This window comes from Manacus vitellinus, unplaced genomic scaffold (genome assembly GCF_001715985.3).
Source record: "Manacus vitellinus isolate BGI_N305 unplaced genomic scaffold, ASM171598v3 scaffold_5_pilon, whole genome shotgun sequence".
In the NCBI taxonomy this organism is placed as follows: Eukaryota; Metazoa; Chordata; class Aves; order Passeriformes; family Pipridae; genus Manacus; species Manacus vitellinus.
The window spans coordinates 10,351,367-10,372,470 of NW_021940682.1; the positions used below are offsets into that span (position 1 = coordinate 10,351,367).

The window sequence follows — 21,104 nt, forward strand, 5'->3', positions numbered from 1 at the left end:
TTGCCAAAGCAAAAATATTGCCAGAGGAGCAGTTTTTCATAGGAGGTAAAAATACTGTGGAGCTGTAACAACATATGATCAACCTTTACACCTTGTTCATAAGAGGAAAATTTTATTAAATTACAAAAGGCCAAGTAATTTTATTCCATTAATAACTAGAAATGCAGAAAACAACAACTCTCTGTGGGAAAATCCTGAGAACTGACTCATCTCAGAACTTGTTCAGAGAAATGATCTGAACTAATTTATTCACAGAAGGTTCACATTGAACATCACACTCAGTAACTAGCAAAATACATTTTTAAATTATGATCACTTATGGCATAGAAAAAGGAAACAGTTGAAAAAAATAAAAATAAAAAAAGAGGTCATTTTGCACATAAATATCTTTTGTGCATCTCTCTGTCAGGACCTTTCAGCAAAGGGCAACTTGGTGGGGCAACTGATCCCAGCAGGCACGCAATCTTCGGGAAATTAGACCAGATGGGTGGAAAGTCCCATCTTAGTTCATCATAGTAGTTACAAATAGGCAAGAACAATTGCTTGTAGGATCCTGGGAGTGCTCTTTGGGTTTCCTGCTATAAACAAGAGACAGTTAAAGGCAAGCCATCTTTAAGCTTCGTGATGAACTGAAGCACTGAACTGGGTTGCTCAGAAGGCTGCAGGGGTTCTCTGGCAGAGGCTGTCGAGATTTGTCTAAACCATGTAACCTGAAAAAGAGCTGTGGAAGCACAGGTTCAGCAGAGCTCCTGAAACCTTATGGGAGAGCACTTCCCCCAAAAATGTCAAGGAGAGCAAACATTTAAGGTCAAAAAAGGCTGTAAACCAAGGTCTTCTATGCTCTTGCTTAATGCTCTGCTCTGTTTATTGACAGGAGAAGTGAGTTGGCTAAAAGGTGGTGGAAATTCCTTTTGTTCTTCTCATTGAGTTTCTGAAAGACCAAATACTTATCCTCTGGATTTTCAGAGGGAAAACCTTCATGTTCTTCTTGAGAAGCAAGGTACACTGGAAATGGAAGCCTTCCTACAACTGAGACATTAGTGTTTAATTCACTCTGGAAATGGACTGAGGCTTACATGCCTTATTCTGACACCCGTGCCCCTGCAGGATCCCTCAAGTCCTGCTGTCCACCAGAGCCAACAGAACCTTTGATTCACAAATCCTGTGGGACCAAAAGTCAGTGATGCAGCATTTAGTACTACAGCATCCAAGGCCCTCACCCTGCAAATTGAGATTGTAACTGATCTTCCACCTACTGCTCTCCTACAGTGGGTAGGATGGCTCACAAGATCATATCTGAATGGCCCTGTGCAGAGCATGGATTTATGCCATGTACCCACATGTAGGAGAAATATAGAGTGTTAAAAGCTATCTGTCTCAAGCTTCTCTTTTTGCCTTTTCTTACCTGCCTGCTTTAATTTTCAAAATCTAAGGGACCTGCAAATACAAAGACATCCCAGCCCCAGAGGCGGGGGATGTGTGTGAGGTGTGCCTGTACTGTTCAGTGCTTACAGGCATGGATTCACCCACTACCTCCTGATTCTGTGGGGGCACATCCAGGCTGATGACCAGGCGATGGGGCTGACAAGGCTCATGAGCACGAGCTGCCCCCACCTGCATGAGAAGCAGAGCTGTGCTCAAGTTGCTTTCCTGCAAAGCTGCCTGGTGAGACAGTCGATGACCAAGACATGCTCACTGCTGTAGGCTTTGGCTTCCTCAGCTTGGGAAATACAGGAAAGTCAAGGGGGGAGGGAGTTACTTCACCGCAATGCCTGCAAAGACAGTGATTTGTTTATTTATTCTTCTATGATCACCCTAGGCAGATGACTAAGGCAGATCTGCAGACTGATGACCTAGAAAGAGTAGAGATAAATTTCATATGTAGGGAAAAGATAAAATAAATTAAAAGCCATATACAGACTGTTCCTTTCCCAAGTTCAGTGGTTTACCTCTCAGCCCAAACCCTGGCCAACACCAGGAATATAGCACAGAGGCTTGCTCAGAGGCTTTTTTTTTTTCTACCTCTTTCTCCTCTCAGGGTGAGGTAATTGAGGTTATCTACACCTGTGACTTCTGAAATTAGCAGTACATAAGCTCATTACAACTCTGGGTCTCTCAGGTGGGAGTGTTAGGGTGACTTTTTTTTTTTTCTTGCTGAAGTTCAAGCTGCTGAGATGGAGGTTCCTGGTTTTACTGCACCTTTTCTTTCCCTCAGGTAAGACATTTGTCTTTGCAGTGGTGTGGAAAGAATGGAAGAGTGTCAAGTGTAGTAAGTCTGCTCTGGTAGCTAAGGCTGCTGAGCTCCTGCAGGGGAGGCAGGAACCTGTGAGGTGGCTGCAGTGACTTCTGAGGAACTGAAGGTAGACTGGAGGGCTGTAGGGGGAAAAGTGTTTCTTGTTGTAGCTTCAGGCCTATTTGTGAAAAACCTTTCTGTGAACAGAAAACATCAAGCTACAAAGCAAAGTGGGTTGAAACAATCTACTGTAGACTAACTGGTTAAACTGTGACTAATATCAACCTGGTGCTAAGCTAATGCAAATGACTTTAGTATTTTGTTTGATTTTTTTATTGATTTTTGACTGCAGTGATATTCCATGGGAGGCTCTCGGTGGTGCAACTGTTGTGTTTGGGCTGTTGGGCTGCTCTCAGCCTGTGATTCCTTGGTGCCAGTGAAGTGTCATACATGTGGCTCTAGGACATAGGTTCTTTGGGTGTCTGTGGAACCTGCTGTGCCTCATCCCAGCACCTGCTTGTGGAAACGTGTCAGGACTCTGCAGAGGGCAGGATTTCTGGTCTGTCTGTGTGTGCACGCCCATGAGAGGCTGCAATCGTAAATACCCTCAACCTCCTGGCTGAAAAGATCCAAATAGCTTTTCTAGCTTTTTATCAAATGCAACTTGAAAGTATTAAGCCCTGAGCAGCATGTGACCCTAGCACTAGACAAATCTCTTTAGAGTCCTCGGTCATATAATCCTATGTGCAGCATGCAGGGCAAGGTGGGAAAATTCTCCTCTTCCCATCACATTCATTTCCAGCTAGCCAGGCAGTGTCTAACATGGAGGTATTGGCCACTGTGTTCAAACCCCAACACCCTTGTTTGACTCTTTAATGACTGTAGCCATGAATTCCTGAAAGTGGCCCTGCATAGTTAAAAAGTCACATCATGACCAATCATATGCTCTTTGATTTCCTCTTTTTTTTTGAGGAATATTTCCTAAAATATGTGACTATTTCCTTGTTCCTATACCATGATATAGGCTGTAAATGTAGAGGCTAATGCATCTCCCTTATTATATTGTTTGTAACAGAAGAATATTGGCTTCTCTTTCTACCACACTAAACAAGCTAGTCTTCATAATCCATCATCTGGCTTCCTCGGATACCCCACCACAGTCTTTACTCCTTTCCAGTCTTGATTCTGCCAGAGACTCTGTTCTGTGGAGTACCTTAGGCCTTTATTCCACACAAAGTTCATAAACCTTTACAGGGTCAAAATTACTGAAAGGCATATAACGTGTTTTCCTCGTGCTTTCTCTCTTCTAATTAGTTTTGGTTTGTAACTCTCATGGTCTAGCACAGCCTATCCACGTTTACACCATAAATGCTACAGAAAAGGCATACTTTACACCCAGTACTTTATTTAAATGCTGAGTTTTACCAGAGCTGGGAAATAGCTTAGGTGAGTGACCTTTCCCTGGAGATGGGTCACATCAGGGCCTCTTTCCTCAATGGACAGGAGAAATCTAGAAGAATGAAGACAAGTGTCTGAGCAATCTTTGCAGGGACTGACAGTGGAAACCCGTGCTAAGCAGTCAAGTTTGACTGAATTAGTTGTTCATGCATTCGACAAAGTGAAAGTTTGGAGAGCAGAGAACAAGAATGGATGTATTTAGCTGTAAAAAGGATCAAGGGATAAGGTTTGGAGGAGGCAAAGGTAATCACATGAGGTCAATCACTAATGCCTCTGGAGTGCTGGAGCAATTGGGTGAGAACGAGGTGCAAATCAATGTCTTAATTCAGTTGTATCTGTAATATCTCTGTGAAGCCTGCTGGGGTATGTGTTTGGTCAAGGGATGCTGTAGGGCTTGCTCTTATTATAGTAATAAAGCCTAGAAATGCAGTGAAACTCACATTTACACATATTGTGATGGAAGGGGTATTCTTCCAAGATGGAGAATCCTCTCTGATAATATAACTGGTGTTGTGTCCAAAAGAAACAGCAAAGAGAGCAATTTGCATGGTATAAGGAGGGAAGGTTTTGATCCCTGTTCTGCAGGAGCGTTTTCCTGTCACCAGTGACCAGAGCGAGGTCTGGACTGCAAGTGACCTCCTTCTGAAGAAAGTACATTAAGTTTCTCAGCTACCAAGCACTTCCCCCTTTCACCCCAATGGGTCTATCATTCAAAGTTGAAAGGTTCAGTGGGGTGGATGGAGCCAGATGCCTTCCAGAAGACTGTATTGCTTGGTAACTGGATAAGGTGAGACATGCAGGTTTAAACCACATAAACATTTGAACTTGACTTGTTGCATCACTTGGTGGTGCTCTAACTGCTAAGGAAAAGGAGCTATAATGTCCCTCACCCTCCAACCATGCTCTCTGAGAGTGCTTTTATGGTCTCAACATCTTGTACACCCAGAGACCAATTCTGGGAATGCAGGAGCTTGAGCCAGGACAGATGCAGATTGCCAAGAAACTTCATGACTGCTGGTGTGCTCTAAATGCCACAAATAGAAAAAAATTAGTAGAAGTCCTAAATCATGTGGATATTTCTAATGTCACCTCCTACATTCCTGCTTTGTTGGAGGGTACAGCAGGAGGGTACTCCTGCTGTGAGGTACAGTTCTGTACCCCACAGAGGACCAGAGAGGTAGCACTGGCTTGTTGAATGTGACTGTGGATTTCTGATCCACGATTTAGAAGAACCCTTTTGAATGTTGGAGATTTCTCTTTGAAGTTTATCAAGTACAGATCAATATAGTCAATGAAATGTAAAGGTGATCTTCTTATCATCCTGTAGAAAAGCCATGCAGGACTGCAGTCCCACCACTGTGGAAAAGCAGGGATTAAGTGTGCAAAATATGCTGCCTAACAGCTGGTTTGGGCTACTCTGGACTGTCTTTGTCCACCAGTACTGAACACGTGGGATGATGGGGTCACCTTGCTGGGAAACCTCCTTATTTCACATGGGTGGCTCTGGGTGTCACCCTGTAGGTGGAAGCTGAGCTACAGTGGCATGAGGAGCAAGTAGTTTTCCTAAGAGATCACAAAGTTCTCTTGGCAACCTTTCCCCAGCATCTGTCCTGGCTTGGGAGAGCAACACTGATCAGGCTATCTGGGGGAACAGAACACTTGGGATGAGTTTCCTTGCACTGAGGGCATGTGGCCTGTGTTTTGTTCATCTGTACCTTGTGTCAGCAGAGTCAGTCCTGATTTGTATGTGCTGAAATGTTAGCAGGATCCTTCCCAGAGTCCTCAGCACCATGCACTTGCAGGGACTTTTCCTTGTCATGAGTGAGGTTGCTCTGAGACATGTTCTAGGTCATTATGAGCTCTCATTTAACCTTTAATTGAGTTTACATTTGGTCTGGTGCAGCATTTTGTCTTTGCTATGTTCAATGACCTTGGACTGATCTGAGACCTCCATCCAGGTAACTCTGCAGTGTACAGAGCAGAAACTGAGCAGCTTTATCCAGTGGTGCCCCTCTGTGTGCATGTGTAAGTGTTTATACACACATGCATCCTCTTTCTTTGCAGCTCCTTCTCTCCTTCTTTTTCCATTTGGTTCTACTTTGCATTTTATTTGCAATGTGTTGTCCTGTTGTGAGTATTGCTCATGCATGTTGAGTTAGGGTTCCCTGAGGAGTCTGACTGGCACTGGAAAATTAACTTTTTTGGGGGGTTTTGCACTCTCAAAGCCCTTTCTTATAAGCTAGAGGTTTTGCTCTGGGGTAGTAGGATGTTGGGAAGAGCTGAAATATGGCATTGCTGAGAATCAATTAATGTAAAAACTGCACTAGTTCCCGACTGTGTGCTGATTGCTCCATCCCAAAGACAAATGTGTTTGCAGTTTAGGTCACAAGTGAAATAAGCATGTTCAATCTCATTCTAACATGTCACTCTTACAGACTTTCTTCTCCACCTCAGTGCTTATCTCTAGACTTGTGAATTGTGTCTTGTTGAGAGCTGTGCAAAATACGTTTTGAAACTGCAGATCCCTCCCTTCCCCTCCCCAAGGAAAATAAGGAAATTGTCTTGCAAATATCAAACCAGTTCTTTCAAAGTGTTTCAGTTTGGCAACACTGAACAAGGCAACAAGGAGATTGACACTACTCGCAGTAGAAAGGGGGTATCTCATCTTAAATCTACAAATTGAACTTACTTCTACAAAACAGATCTGAGTTTGTCCTCACTGCTCACTTCAGAGATCTGAGAAATGTCTTGTGTATCTCAGGCACGTGATTTATTTTCCTCTTAGAGTCCCTACAATACTGGCTTTGCTTCTGCACTTAAATGATTCACACTTTAAATTGAAGAAACAACTCTGGTTCTGGTTGTGAGATGATCTTAATTAGTTAAGGAAAGTAGCAACCTCTCTGCTGTTGAATACCTTTGCACACAGCAAGGATATAGTAATGGTTAAATATCCTGCCAATCTAGAGGTGAGCAGCTTTCAGACTTGATCAGATACAAGAAAGGAATGAAGTGAAGAAGCCTCATCAGGTGAGGACCCTGCTGTGTGTAACCACAGGCACTGCCTTTCGTGGCCACCTACCTCTCCGAATGTTTGCAAAACTCACTTTCTGTCCTCCGTTGTCATTATGTTTTGACCAGGAGAAGAGATCTCATTTTGAAAGCAGAACACCCAGCAATTTGGCATCCAGGCCTGAATGGCAGGCAATGGAGGAAAACTATAGGAGGCACTGTCTTCCTTCCCCCTGTGTTCTGTTCTGTCTACCCAAGATTGCATCCTAATTCTAGCTGATGGCTTGATACGGCTACTCCCCCCTTCCTCCACAGGACACATTATACACTCTTGTAAAACCTCTTGGGTAGCTTTGTGGTACAAAAATATGTGACATAAATCCAAAGGGCATTCTTTAATATAAGACTGTAAAATGTACACAATGCCGATCCCACTTCGCCTCTTACTGTTTTCCTTAGTCCTCTTATGGGCACCTGGATAGTATTAGGGAAAATTGAATGCATGTCCCTTCTGAGATAGGGTCCTGTTCCAGATACGTAGTCTTGCAGAAGATGAAGCTCTGCCTCCCTGTGGGGAAACAAATTTAGCTAACCACACAGTGTAGGGTGGGAGTGATGCCAGCCTACACACCATAACTCTGTGGCGGTGCTTTCTTGTCGCTTCACCGACTAAACATGAGCGTGCACATGTCCAAGGGCCTGGGTGCTGCAGCTTCAAAGCACTGGGCTCTGCCCTGAGCTTGTGTAACAACAGGGAATGCCAGGTAAGCCCACGCTCTAACAAACAGCTGTGGCAGCTGCTTTGCTGCTGTGGATGTGTGCGTGTCACCTGGCTTTCTGACTAGACCAGAGCAGCTGCTGGGCTGCTAAAAGAATCTAAAACACTGCATCACTTCTTGTTCTCTTCGCTGAAAATTCGCTTGTGCATAGCTGAAGCAAACATCTTTGGTCTGGATTTCACTTCATTTTGCAGCTATAGGAAGAGGCACAAATGATGGGTTACTTACTATAGAAGCGAGTAAGTTTTCCCAGTGCCCAGTTGTCCTTGGATGTATTGTCGTGTGTGAGTGCTATCACAGCAGGAGGTGCTGGAGCCCTCTTTCCTTGCTGATCCTTCCAGCTGGAGCAGGGTTCTATGCAGCCATTCTAAGTGATGAGTTTCACACCAGGCAGCGAATCCAGTAGGACTCTGAAATGTGCTAGATGGAAGCAGATTTTACATGGGGCCGTGGTCTGGGGTTTCTCTCTCTCTTTGTGCAGCTGCTGGTGGAATGGGTTTCCCAATTTCCCATTTGTAGGCCTGTTTATTTCCCCTGTCCAAACATTTTCTTTGTAGGGCAAGTTGGAGAACAATGGGTGGTCTGAAATTGTGCAAAGATGGGGGGGAAGTAGGCTATACATCTGAAGCAGTCTCATAACTAATGGGAGTATTTGCCCCTGGGAAGAGGCTGAATCTTTTTTCATCAGATACAAATGAGGCAATGCAAAGGAGGAGGAGAAGGATTCTATTAAAATTAGAGGGGGGAGGAATTTGGTGGTATGACCTGGGCTGGAAGAACTGTTACAATTTGTCCTGCCTTGTTTAATCAGTATGGATTGAAGATTTGATTATATGGTATTTCCTGTTAGAGGGGTTTCAGCATATCATCTTCCTTACTCACACTTACAAGGTCACCTGATTTATCAGAATCTCAAGTGCTGCCTAACCTCTGGGAGAGGGCTGTCTGGAAAGAGCAGTGAGCTGTGAAGGGGCTGGTGTGAGCATTTAAGCTTAGCATTAGTTGACATTTGCAGTTGTAGACAGCAAGAGCTTTGCCAAACCTGGCCCGAACGTGGGCTGTGACTGGAGACTTGCACCTGGTCAAGTTACAGTGCAAAAATTTGTACAGTGCTACTGTTAAGCAGTTGAGCCCTGTGAGCTCTATTTAAGGCTTGTACTTATGAAGCAACTGGAATAACACATTGGGTATGGTGGTAACTGCTCCTCTCTGGCACTTGAATTTAGACTTGGATTGTTCAGACTTTTGACCAGGACCTCAGCTGTTCGCAAAGGGTCAAAGCACGGCTTTATATAGTGGTTCTGAGCCCCTCTGGGAGTAGAGCTCCACCTGACCTTAGGATTGCCCTTAGATCTACACCAGCAGATTTGTTATGTGTCTTCTTCCTCCTCAGCTATCTCTCCCCCTCTTTTTTTATATTTCCCCTTCTGGTCTAAGTGGGTAATGGAATAAAATGGGAATTGTCCTTGGATAACCTCCAGCAACCAAAATGTTCCTTTTTTTGGCATAGTTTCAGGGATTTACAAATGCTATGTGAAGGCCACCCCTGTTGAAGGAACCAAACTTCTCTAGTGGTGCCCACTGAGCTCATCCAGGGATGCATTTGCACTAGACCCATTTGAGAGCCTTTCCTGTTTCTCCTGTGAAATGCTCATCCCTGTCCCTCTTTGTCTTGGTTCTGAGGAGCACACCATGACCAAACAGAAGTGTCTCCATGAACTGTACACTCTGGCATTTTCCTGTTCCAGTCAGGGATAATAAATAGCAATGGTAATAAATAAAAACAGATGCTATAGACTGAAGTTTGTGTATGACACATTTTCCAGTGGCAGTACTCACGTTCTAGTACATGAAGTACTCTCTCTGTGTGTGTGTACATTTTAGTTTCTACTCCAATATCCCTCCAATGTACCCCTTCTATGGGAGGAAACTGGGGTGCTTGGACACAGGAGGGAGGGAAAGTAGCCTTCTGGAGATGTGGGTGTAGGCTGATGCACCTATAGGCTGCAAAACCTGTTGAGCAAACAAGTGGTCTAAAGAACAAATTCATGCTGAAGGAGTCAGTCTTGCTTACTCTGGTGTCCATCCTTCTGCCTCCCTGTTTCAGAGAGCTGAGGACAGATTGAAGGAAATGTCCAGGTTTCAGCCTGGCTGTCTCTGTCTGATTGGTACCATTTCTTGGGCCTGCCAGTGTTCTGCTGTCTCCAAGCACGGTAAAAAATTGTATTTTTTAGATAACGTTTTCTCTTTCTTTGAAAATTTAGCTTCTTAATTCAGTATTGTCTTGGTCAGGATTTTATACAAAGTCCATGTGAACTTTGAAGTGAACAGAAATTTTATTGGGTTAATATCAATTTGTGGAGCAGGAAAGAATTTTAAGGGGTTTTTAATCTTGAGATGAGGATCTCACTAGTGCTAGCTCCAGGTTGCATATGTGATGCTGTGCAATACCATCCTTGAATAGCAAGTACAGTGTAACACAAGTGTCATACGCTTTTCCTATGTTTCACTGAGGCCCTCATCTGACAAGTGTGTGTGTGTGTGAATTTGAACATGCTTATAATGCTTTATAATGCTTTATTTACATGTGGAGCCAGCTGGGGTGTTCCTATGGAAAGACACTCATATATGCAGCTGAAGAATACTCTGGTTAGAGTGAAATGGGCTTCACTGCGTGAAGCAGTGTACATGCCTATCTAATATCAATAAGCATATGTTCATATATGTCAAATTCAGTTAGTTTCTCACTCTTGACTTTCCGTTACTTTAGCTGTACAAGAAAATGATGTTGGGTTGGATCAGGGTTACCTCACTGTGGTCTCCTCCAACATTATCCATTCTGTGATTCTGATTCTCCTTCACTCCAACTGAAATGGAATGTCTTGTTTCAAATTGAGTGAAGAATGTGCTATTCAGTGAAAATGATTTGGTTTGAACTAATTAGCCTGTTTTTGAGAAATCTTCAGTTTTACCAGCTGTCAGTTTTGAAGCTTCAGTTTTCAGAGTTAAAGCCTCCTAAGCCAAAACCAGAAATTCAGTGGATTAAATAGATTTGGCCTTCAGTAGCAATAAGAGACTGACAAGACAAGAAGTAGTAAATGTCATGTATTTAATGCTCGTTTGAATAGTCTCACATGAAGTCAAAGCACCAAAAGTTGAAGCTTTCTCAGCGAAGCCTAACAGCATTGACTGTCCAGACCCACCTTGTTTTCAGTATTCATCGCTGAAGGGATACTCTGGATGGTCACGCCACCTGTGGACAGATCAGATTGAACAAGTGAGTTCCTTGGGTGAAGCAGAATATCACATCACTGATGCAGTTGTCTTGTGCCTAACAAACCTCTTCCTTGCAATATATATGTGACCTTCATGGAAGGCTCTTCTACTTATTCAGAAGCTGCCTGCTCTGGATAATCATCCCTGTAGAATTGGAAGCAAACCTCTGCATTTAAGGAGGTGACAGTGAAGCACCATTTTTTGGGCCTACTTTAGAGAGAGATGGGGAAAAAACAACAAGAGTTTGGATGTCAGGTATTGTCATTATTTAACTCAAGCTGATAAAGTGTTTTAGGAAAGGGGGATGGCTTCACTATGTGTGCATTGTGGAAGGCAAAGACTTCTTTGTTCAGATGTCTAGAAAGACCCCTAGAAATAAGGGATAAATGTGTAAGTGTGAAGCAGAGGTCAAAACATCAGACTGTACTACTTTGTCTTATGCCCTGAGCAGGTCTGGGTCTTGATGATGCTTTCTACAAGTGACTGCCACATCCAGACTAGGTCTGGCTGTCCTCTAGCTCAGTCTACATGTAGATGCTCTACCAGGTTAATAGCATCAGGGGCAGGGAATTTACAAAGAGGCTTTGGGGTGACCCAGTTCAGGAGACAAAGGGATGTTCATGGCTGCATGTGACCAATGGTAGAGATGTTTCAGGCTTCACTTTAGAAACTGCATGCTCAGGGAAGATGCACAATCCAAGATATTACTAAAGGCAAGAAGAAAATTCCCAAGGTCAACTTCTGGTGAAAAAATAACACTGTGTTTACCCATTATTGGCAGACTTGAGAGAGGTAGTTGTTTTCTGTTGTGGATTTTATTTGTTTGAGAAGGTGATGCTAAGTCACAAGCCCTGGCTTGTCAAACATTTTCCATTAGCAAAATGAAAAATTTCTGAAGAGCATTCTCAGGTGTACCATGGCAGCTGGCTGCCTTGCCTTACAGCAGAGCACAACAAATACTGGCATTTGTCCCAGCTGTGAATCGCTCCAGTCTGGGAAGGATACATTTCACAATATTGAAGGTAACTAATTGGAAGGCATCAAACATTTTGAATTGATTGTGTCAAAACATTTCATTCCAATATTCAGCCAAGCTCAAGTGTTAACACATTAACAGATTGATTTGGTTGAAAAAAAAAATAAAACAAAAAAAACAAGCCACAACACTTTGGCTTGTTTGACTCCAGTATAATTTGATGATGTCTGAGTTGCCAGTGTCATAATCTTTACTTTCCATCTCTGGAGGATGCTGGCTAATCAGATCTCACATACTCAATAGTCTGAATCTTTTAAGTGAAAATTATTCACTTGGAGGAGTCAGTGCAGCTTGGAATAACTGGTAAGGAAGAACAACTGTAACAGAGAATTGGGAGCACAAGATAAATCAAGCAGATAGATTAATGTAAAACTTGCCCTGCACAATACGTGTAGATTTCTCCAAGTGGAGAAGAAGCAATTTCAGATTAAGATTTCCTGAAGCACTCATATTTTTACAAAACCTCCATTTTCTTCTCAGATACTTATCTTGCTAATTCATTCCACTGATTCCAATATCCTGTTTGTATGGGCTTACTCATGCCGTCAGAACAACAGATTTGCACATGGGACCCATATGATATTTGATAATTGGAAGAGCCAGAGAAAAGCTGGATTTCTCCATTCTTGCTGGCATTTGCATCACAGCAGTCAAAGGTTTTGCACAAAATTGATGAACCAAAAGTCTTTCTGTAACAGGGTTTGACTTTTTCAGATACATATTGCTGGATGAAAAAGAAATGTCTTTAGACTGGTAACTTATCTGTTGCAATGTCAATTCCAGACACTTCAGTGTGAGAACACACAGTAGGCATACATATATATATATACATACATACATACATATATATATGTGTGTATATATATATATATATATAGCTGCTCCTTACATGGCAACATCACTTTTCCGATAAGGTTTTTTTCACAGAGGAGATCAGACTGTATTGAAGCATTTTCCTCAAACATGGCACTCCTGTGAAAACTACAGCTGCCAATGTGCATCCTGTTTTCCTTATCCTCAGTGGCCTCCTGTGACCAAATTTAGTCTAATAAAGCAAATCATTTTGTTTAGTAGTTTTTTGGATTGTTGGCTTAGAAAGTTCTTCTTCTGTGGGCATTTGCATCCTTTCCTGGAAAAGACTCTTGCATTTGCACCAAGATTACATTTTGCGTATATAATCACTAAAAGTTTAAATGATATTACTACTCAATTTAGCTATGTAAAAGCAAATTATTTTGAATACCAAAACACACATAAGAAACTCCTAGGCCATTTGTGAGGAGCCTTCTGGAACTAGATGCTGCTAATTGATGGAAGGCTATTTTAAGTTTCAAGAAACTAAAGCTTCGGAGCACTTGATCTTAAATCTTAAAAGTTAATCTTGAAAGATTAACTTCATCATGATGCTTTTAACTTAGTGCATATCTTCCATAAGTTATGCAGCACAGTAAGTGGTTTATTTGTTTCTTTGCAACATTTCCTCCTAACTTTTGAGCAATGGTCAAAGTTTTGGAGTGCTATTGATGCTGTTATCCTGCTTTTCATTATTTTTAGTGCTTGAGCATGCTACAGTTTGGCAGGACACAGATAATCCAAGACAACAAGAGAAATGCATGGAAATGAATCTCTAGCATTTGGCTACATATTGAGTGCCCTGAAAAGGGGAAAACAAGTTTAGTCATAAACTGTAGGTGCTCTTGAGCTGAAGGAAAAACAAACTGCCTCATCCTCTGGAAGAGGGGATGCTGGGTCAGTCTGAGCCTTCTGGGATAATGCAGCCTTCAGATGAAGCAAAACTACATTGGGTGGCAAGCTTTAGGTGACAAGCAGCAAGAGATCAAGCCTTGTTAGTTCTGAGAGGAGATGGTTAGAAGTGGTTTAGCAGTCAAATGAGCTGTGTGGTTTTCTATTTTCCTTAGAAGAAGGTACAACTCCCCATGACAACAAGGCAGGGAGATTGCTGTAGAAGATGGCATCAGAGGAAAGGACAAAACAAAGTTTCTGACTACTTGTGGTCACCCAGATGTATCAGCTTTTATAAGGAAGTGAGAAGGAGCAGAGCTCTCCCCAAATTAGCCCTGTTGTTTCATGTAGCAGTGTTCTTGATTCTTAGCCTCCTCTGTGGTAATTTAGGACAGGTTGCCTCTTGAAACACTAAGTTTACAATCCATAAGGCCTTGTACTTGAACAGCAAAGTGGCTTGCATAGCACTGAAGTGAGGGTAAGACACGTCGGGGAAAGACAAGAAAGTGCCCCTATTTGAATTTCAGCTGAGATGTCTACACTGCTAGACAGGGATGATGCTACACCTTATCACTGCCTGAAACTGTCATGACCACATACAATAGAAAGAGCTTAAGGAAATAGGGTAGAGATGAAATAGCCAGATACAGTCACTTTCTACTAGGTGGGCTTTTGGCACCTGAGCTGTAAGGAAGTATTTTACACTTCTTTTTGCAGTGGGTCCAGGAGCATATTCAGGCTGCATTAAAGACCTCCCATACTTAAGCCTTACCTTTAAAATAAAGTTGTTTATACAAAAGATAATATTAAAAGGAAGCTTTTTTTTTTAAATCCTCTGAAAAAACAGGAATGTTCTGTGAGGATCTAGAATTCCTCCTGTACTTACATTAACAGTTCCACGTAACGAACGTTTTTGTTCAGGGCTTCAATTTCTTTCATCTCTTTCTCAGTGAGGGAGAAGTCAAAGATCTAATGGAAGGAGATGTTAGGAATGAGTTCACATTTCTTGTCATAATCAACCTTCACATGTTCCAGATTTCAGAAGTACAATCCGTCCTTCTCCCCGTACCTCTCCCACAAATCCACGCACTGGTTGCATTTATAGTAAAGTCTCGAGGACATGAATAAGCCCAGTCACATTTGCCTACACTCTTTTGCAAGAAGGGGAAGGTAGTCTGGCAATGCTGAGCCACCAGCTTTGAAAGCAGCATGTTGCCAGGGAAAGTAGGGAGTAGTGTGGGTACTGAGTGCTGCAGGGGACACGAGAACAAATTCTTCATCTTTTTTGGGTGTGGTGGGTTGTGAATCTTTCTGTCACACTTGTATGCAGCAATCCTTCCCTAACAAAGCTGTCCCATACCTGAAGACTGGTCAGAACAATCAGTCATTCCTAAGTACCTGCAACCTTGGGCTACTGAGGTACTGAATTACTTCATCTTGCTTGTGCTGCTCACTGCAGCAACTGGTGCTCTGGGACACACCAGCTGGAATTTTAGGTACTCCAGAGAGTTACAAGACACCAAAAGTTCCTCTCTGCTTTGCTCTGTTATTGTCATATCATGTTACCTTTAAGTGAAGGGGACAAAAAGCATCAAATGTGGCAAAGCTTGCTATTGGTTAAGTCTTGTGTACATCTACAGAAAGAAATGGAAAAATCGCCTTCTATAGGGGCGAAGCCAATGTAAGTGGATTCATCCATGTACCACTGGAGTATGAATTTACCTGGAAATTCTCTCTGATGCGTTGTGGATTGAAACTTTTTGGGATGACCACCACCCCTCGCTGGACGTTGAAACGCAAAGCAACCTGTGCAGCAGTCTTGTTGTACTTTTTGCCAATGGCATTCAGCACAGGATCCTTCAGTAAAGGAGGGGAGGACACATTTACCCTGGAAGAAATTGGGGAAGAAAAAGAAACCAAAAAATCCCTCATCTTTAATATAAAATCATAGAGGCATCTACTTCTTTGTGAACAGAACACTGCACCTTTTAACAAGTAGCGTGAAAGATGAGAGAAAAGCTTTGCCACTTAAGTTGGCGGGCTGTCAAAGGCAACTTCCTATGCGATGTCCTAACGTTGACTTAGTTTCTACTTCCTCACCTAAGCCTCACACGTTCCCAGTTACAAACACTTGCTTTCTGTTAGAGGAGACCTAAGGCAACCTCCTTTACAGACACCTGGCATTCTTTGATGACAGCATGCAGCAGGAGTGTGGCAAGTTTACATTCACAACTGTAATATTTAGACATTGAAGTTCAAAACTACTGTGAAAAATGGGGACAAAGGTATTTTACACAGAGACACAGCAGTGGAGAACTATATTATTCTTTTCCTGGATATTGTCCTTCTGTTAGAAAGTGACATGAAGACTTACCATGATTCATCCCTTGAGGTTCCCAGTGGGCTGTACCCAACAATAACAATGTCATGTTGTCTGCAAAATTCTGAGAGTTTGGGTTGGGTGAAGTAGGGGTGGCATTCGACCTACAGGAGTAACACAGAAAGAACAATTATCAACAGAACCAGATATAGAAGCAGATGGTATCTCAATATTTGTAGAGCTGCAGAGCAGCTGATGCTTTCAGGAAAGGATATGTGTAAATTAGGGAAACTTAATCTGTGGTTACTGTTCTAATTGTACATTGCTGGCTGATGGATTTTTTTTCCTTTTTTTGTGGACAGCAGATCAACATCTGTGACTATAATTTGGCTGCAGGGAACTTCCATTGCCTCCCAGTGAAAAGGTGGAAATAAGTGGAGGTGATGGAGGTGAGGGAAGCTCACTAGAACAAATAGACTGAGAAGGCAGTCCATCTCATTTGGGTCAGTTCTCTATTTCTCTGCCTCTGGCATTCAGGATGTCTAATCTGACGTTGTTTTTAGGGAAGTGTTGGCACAAGCTGTCCCAGATAGAAAGGTGAGGGGGGCATACGCAAAAGATGAGATTCTGACCTTGTTGTGAGCTCTGCCCTCCCACATTGCAAATATGGTTCCCTTACAGGCAGGGATTTTCTGGCTGCGATCTCAGATTCTGGGAAAAGGATGTCTACAAGGTGACAGAGCAACCACTGTTTGCAGGGCAGTCTGAAGCTATCTGGCACATCTATGCTTGCTGGCTAGCTGCCCTAAGCTGGGCTTAATCTTTTGCCCAGTTTCCCTCGACCCCAGGAAGCAGCAGCAATGCTCAGCACGGTCTTAGGGCACGCCAGAAACAGCAATTGCATTTTGCACCCGCTAGGCATGTTAATACCAGTGAAGAGTGCTGGAATTTCCTCCTGTCACAGGCTGCCTTTCCCGCCAGGACAAATACAGAAATGAAGGCTGTGGCCAGCCACCCTGCCCTGCTCCGTGGCAATTCCAGCCCTCCAGCCAGGCACTGAGACTGGGAATTTGGTCCTGGTTGCTGGCCCCTTCTCTGATACTGCTAATGTGGATATCTGTTTGTGCCAGATGAGTCAGAAGAGCTTCCCAGTGATTTCTAGGAAATGCAGTGACCTGCCAAATGCTAGAGCCAAAGGTATTGGGCATTCAGATGGGTCGCTGCCACTTATCGCCTTCTCAGAGCCCTACTGCTGTAATTTAACTCAGACGTGCCTATCATCTTCATGGGCTTGTTCAGCTCAGGTCAGTCACTTAGTGGGGTCTCCTGTAATTGAGGTTTTTCTCTAACTCTTAAGAATGTCTTATAGGAAAGGCAAAAGAGAGCAAGTGCAGAAAATTTAGGAGTCAATTCTAATGGCTTTTAAACTCGAGAAGCTTAGAGTAACTCAGGATCCCCGATACTTAGTGTTGGGTTGGTGTCAGCTTCATCGAGGAATGGTTAGCTCTGAATGGTTTGTTGTGGGAATTTTTGGACTTGAAGTAAGGTACATGGCAAAGATTTAAGATCTGCATTGACTCAGTGTTCAACCTCGTTACGGAGCTTTGGCACGGAGGCACCAGTTTTATAGTCCTGGAGCAGAAACTGAGGAAAGCGATTGCTCCGGCACATTCAAATGTAGATCTTTAGCCTGGATAGGAAGAGTGATATTTTCAAGCTAGAAATGGAAGTGTGACAGTATGGAGGGCAGTGTCTGTGGCAAAGTATACATCACATTTCTGTACATGGCGGCCTAGGCTACGTGTGTGCCTCTGCATTCCCTAAAGGGTAGTGGCACTGTGGCAGGTATTGCTCTTGGCTTGCAGTCTTACCTGGTTGCTGACAGGTTTGTACTTAAGTCCTGGCTTGTTCATGATCATCTCCAGTTGCCTGCGGTTGAAATTGGATACTCCAATAGACTTTGCCAAGCCTGCATCCTTACATGCCTCCATAGCCTGCAAAGAAAGCAAAGACAAGAGGAGTCTCACATGTTGACTTGATTCCTCGTAGCACGCGTTTTAGAGAGAGATGGAGGATAGGCCATTCTTGAGACTGCAGAAAACCCTTTGCTGCAGCAGAAGTAACAGCTCTGTTAGCATGAGGGCTGGTGTTGTCCAGGTAGCCCAAACTCCTGTGGCAACATCCAACACTACTGTGTTTATCTGCTTTCCAGACCAAACCCTAATTTTTTATACCTCCTGTGAAGATAGAATCTGTCTGGAGAGCAGAAAGATTAACCCAAGATATAGATACTTTAATGCCAGGCATGTGCTTTCAAAGAGTTTTGCTTAATTTACGCTGCTTTAGCATAAAAGCTGGAGAAGGAAGAGTGAACAAAACATATTGCTTTCCTGATAAGTCAATTTACTCCTTTAGATTGTAAGACTCTTTTTCATATGAAGTGTCTATCTGGTGAAATCCCCTAAATGTCTGGCAAGGCAAATCACAAAACCTTAACAGAAAACATCAGTACAGTATAAAGTAGAAAAAAAAAAAAAAAGAAGGGTTGGGGGAGAGAGGCATTCTAGGTATTTTGCATTTAGACAAATCCTAATAGATGAGAAATCCTTATGAATACTGGATATGAATAGGTGCCCTGGTCTTCATTAGCTTCATCTGCTGGGTTGTTAAAGGAAAAGGGGGTCCTTTCATATGGTCTTCCCATTTGCTCCCAGAAACTCTGCACACAAACAATTTAGTGACTGTTTGAGGCAGAGCAGACCCCACTGTGCAGCTGGATGCCCCTCCTACTGGTTTTGTTATTCCTTTCTGTCTCACAGGAGCTGAAAGCAGGGAGGTAAGAGGCACTGTGTGTTTGATGACCTCTAGTTGGCCTCATATGCTTTATATCACTTGGTGACAAGTCAGCAAATATAGTCATCTGGAGCCATTTTTGCCTGCTAGCACCATACTGAGAGAGTGAAATTATCTGGATTCAGTTGAGCCATTTTTATTTAGATTGATGTTGCTATTTGCAGGCACTCACCACCACCTTTTTTTCTCCAGGCTTGTTAGCTGAAGAGAGTGGCCTGCTATAGCATAACCATTACAATAAGCACCAGCTCAAAGATAAAAACATTACAGTGCTGTGAGATCTGTTGCTTTCAACATTTGAGCAACCAGCCTGTGAAAAAGAGAGGGATGAACTGCATCAGTCAAAGACAAGAGTAACATAAGCAGCTAACTTGGAAGTCCCTGTTCCCCCTGAAACTCAGTCTGGATGGCTCAGCAGCCAAGGGAAAGCTCAGTCCCACTCCAGGCCTTCTCCTGCTGAAATTTCACTCAGTCTCACCATTCTCCATCTCTTTCTGCTGTACCTTGGGTAGAGCTAAACTGGCTCACGACTATCCAGATCTAGACAGTACAAGCTGAAGTGGACCATTTAGTAGCACCTATTACCTCTCTTAGTGTGAACTGGGCTGAATTAGCGATGCTTTTTCAACAGACCTGGTGCAGAAGGAGAGCTGAAGAGCTCTGGCCATGAACTAAAGAATGTCCACGTTCTTGAGAGAGAGAAATGTGAGGAGATTGCTAATTGCACTTTCTGCCTCACCCAAAATACTGAGACCAAGTGGCAGCAGGCTTAAGGAAACATTTGCCTACAGGTCTACAACACATCACAAACAAATTTAGGATGCAATCTTTCAGGCAAATGCTACTTCCCTCCAAGTTTTCTAACCAGAAAAATCTTGTGTTCCCATCTGATAGGTAAATTTAGAAGTGAGTGAACTTGTTCTAATGGCAAGTGATGGCAAGGTCTTGGGCTTTGGTGGTTTTTTTTGAGAAGGGAAGAGGTTGGTTCTTTTTTTTCTTTCTTTTTTTTTTTTTTTTTTTATGTTGAGCTTCAGGGCAAATTCTGTTTTTTCTTGAAGGTGAATTTTTTTTTTTTAAGAGGATCCAGTCTTTTCTTATGGCTCCAATTTTCTTCTTCTGTAAAGATCTGATAAAGGGGAAGGATTGGTAAAAACCTAATGATAAAAGCCTCAAGAAGTGAATGTAGAGTGCACTCTCTGAAAGAAGCAATGTGGATGTTGGATATTTCAACAATGTTCTGTTTTGTTATAAAAGTAATTAAATGATAGAAAGAAGCAACATCCTTAGGGACAGAAGTCAAATTCATACATAGGAGCTAATAGAACCTGATCCTTTTGCTCTGGCAAATGCTTCAACTATGTTTATGAAAACCACAGGTAAAATTGAGAATGAGAATCTGGGTTTTAAAGCATATATGGATGGATGTTGTGTTTGCTTACCTCCCAAGTGGCACATAAGTCTGTCTCATGGTAGATAAATTTTCCATTTTCATCTCTTGGGTAGAGTGCATCTCCAGGCTGAAAAGTAAAACCACATTTTTGTGCTTTAAAGAAAAGTTTTTCACCCCTAAGTGCAAAGATTTTTCCACAGACTCCCTTTCTACTAGCAAACAACAACAACAAAAAATATTGAAAGGCTTTCTGAAACACCCTGAGTTCAACAGGTCATTCATGCTGGGCTTACCACATCCTTGACTGCTGGATTGCCCTTGGACACACTCCTGAACTGTCACATGAGCATACACTCAGCAGTTCCCGGATAGCCTTGTTTTTCAGTAAATTTTGACCTTCATGTTGGGGCATCCAAAGCACTAGTCTCCTTCCAAAGGGCTGGATTAGAGTACCAACCTGTATTCTCTTCTACTTCCCTCTTTCCTTCCTAGCCCTTCCCCTGATCCCTACTTGTGTCCTAGGCACTGAGAAAGAGTGTTGGCTCAGTCCAGTTCCCAACAGCTGGATGGACCAAGAGCTACTAGGAGTAAAGGGTTACATGCATAGCTAACCTCTTAAGTGCATTATCCCCTTTCTTTGGGCACTAGAAACTCTTTCTTCTGATCTCTATACCCTACAGATTTCAGAGATGAGTTATGAGCTGTTACCTCATGAGGACAACTTTCTCTTATTTGCTGGTCATTTCACTGTTGTTGCAGGCAATGCATTAACACGTCCCTCCCTATTGTCTGATCACAATTTCACTCTTTTTTTTTTTTTTAACAACAACTCTTCATTGATGTTTGACATCTGATCTGACGTCAAACCGCTACATTTCAAAGGGCTGGGTACAAGATGTTGACATGGTAACTCCTTGGGAACGTGCAGCTGTGACTAATATGATCGGTAACTGGCACCTCCCAATTCAGTCAAGTTCAAATTCAAGGCATTTAATGGGAAAAGT

At 42.7% G+C, this 21,104-nt stretch overlaps 1 protein-coding gene across 1 annotated transcript in view; it reads right to left on the bottom strand.

Annotated features, from left to right (window-relative positions):
- Positions 1 to 10,571: 10,571 nt before the first annotated feature.
- The window catches only part of AKR1D1 (aldo-keto reductase family 1 member D1), a 36,562-nt gene continuing 26,029 nt past the window's right edge, over positions 10,572 to 21,104 (bottom strand). The window contains exons 5-10 of the mRNA XM_018080692.2: positions 20,150 to 20,227; positions 17,729 to 17,851; positions 15,912 to 16,021; positions 15,260 to 15,425; positions 14,424 to 14,506; positions 10,572 to 10,735 (exon numbers count right to left, since the gene is read on the bottom strand). Of these exons, the coding sequence (XP_017936181.2) occupies positions 10,693 to 10,735; positions 14,424 to 14,506; positions 15,260 to 15,425; positions 15,912 to 16,021; positions 17,729 to 17,851; positions 20,150 to 20,227 (603 nt within the window). The 3' untranslated portion in view covers positions 10,572 to 10,692. The remainder of the gene's footprint in view (positions 10,736 to 14,423; positions 14,507 to 15,259; positions 15,426 to 15,911; positions 16,022 to 17,728; positions 17,852 to 20,149; positions 20,228 to 21,104) is intronic.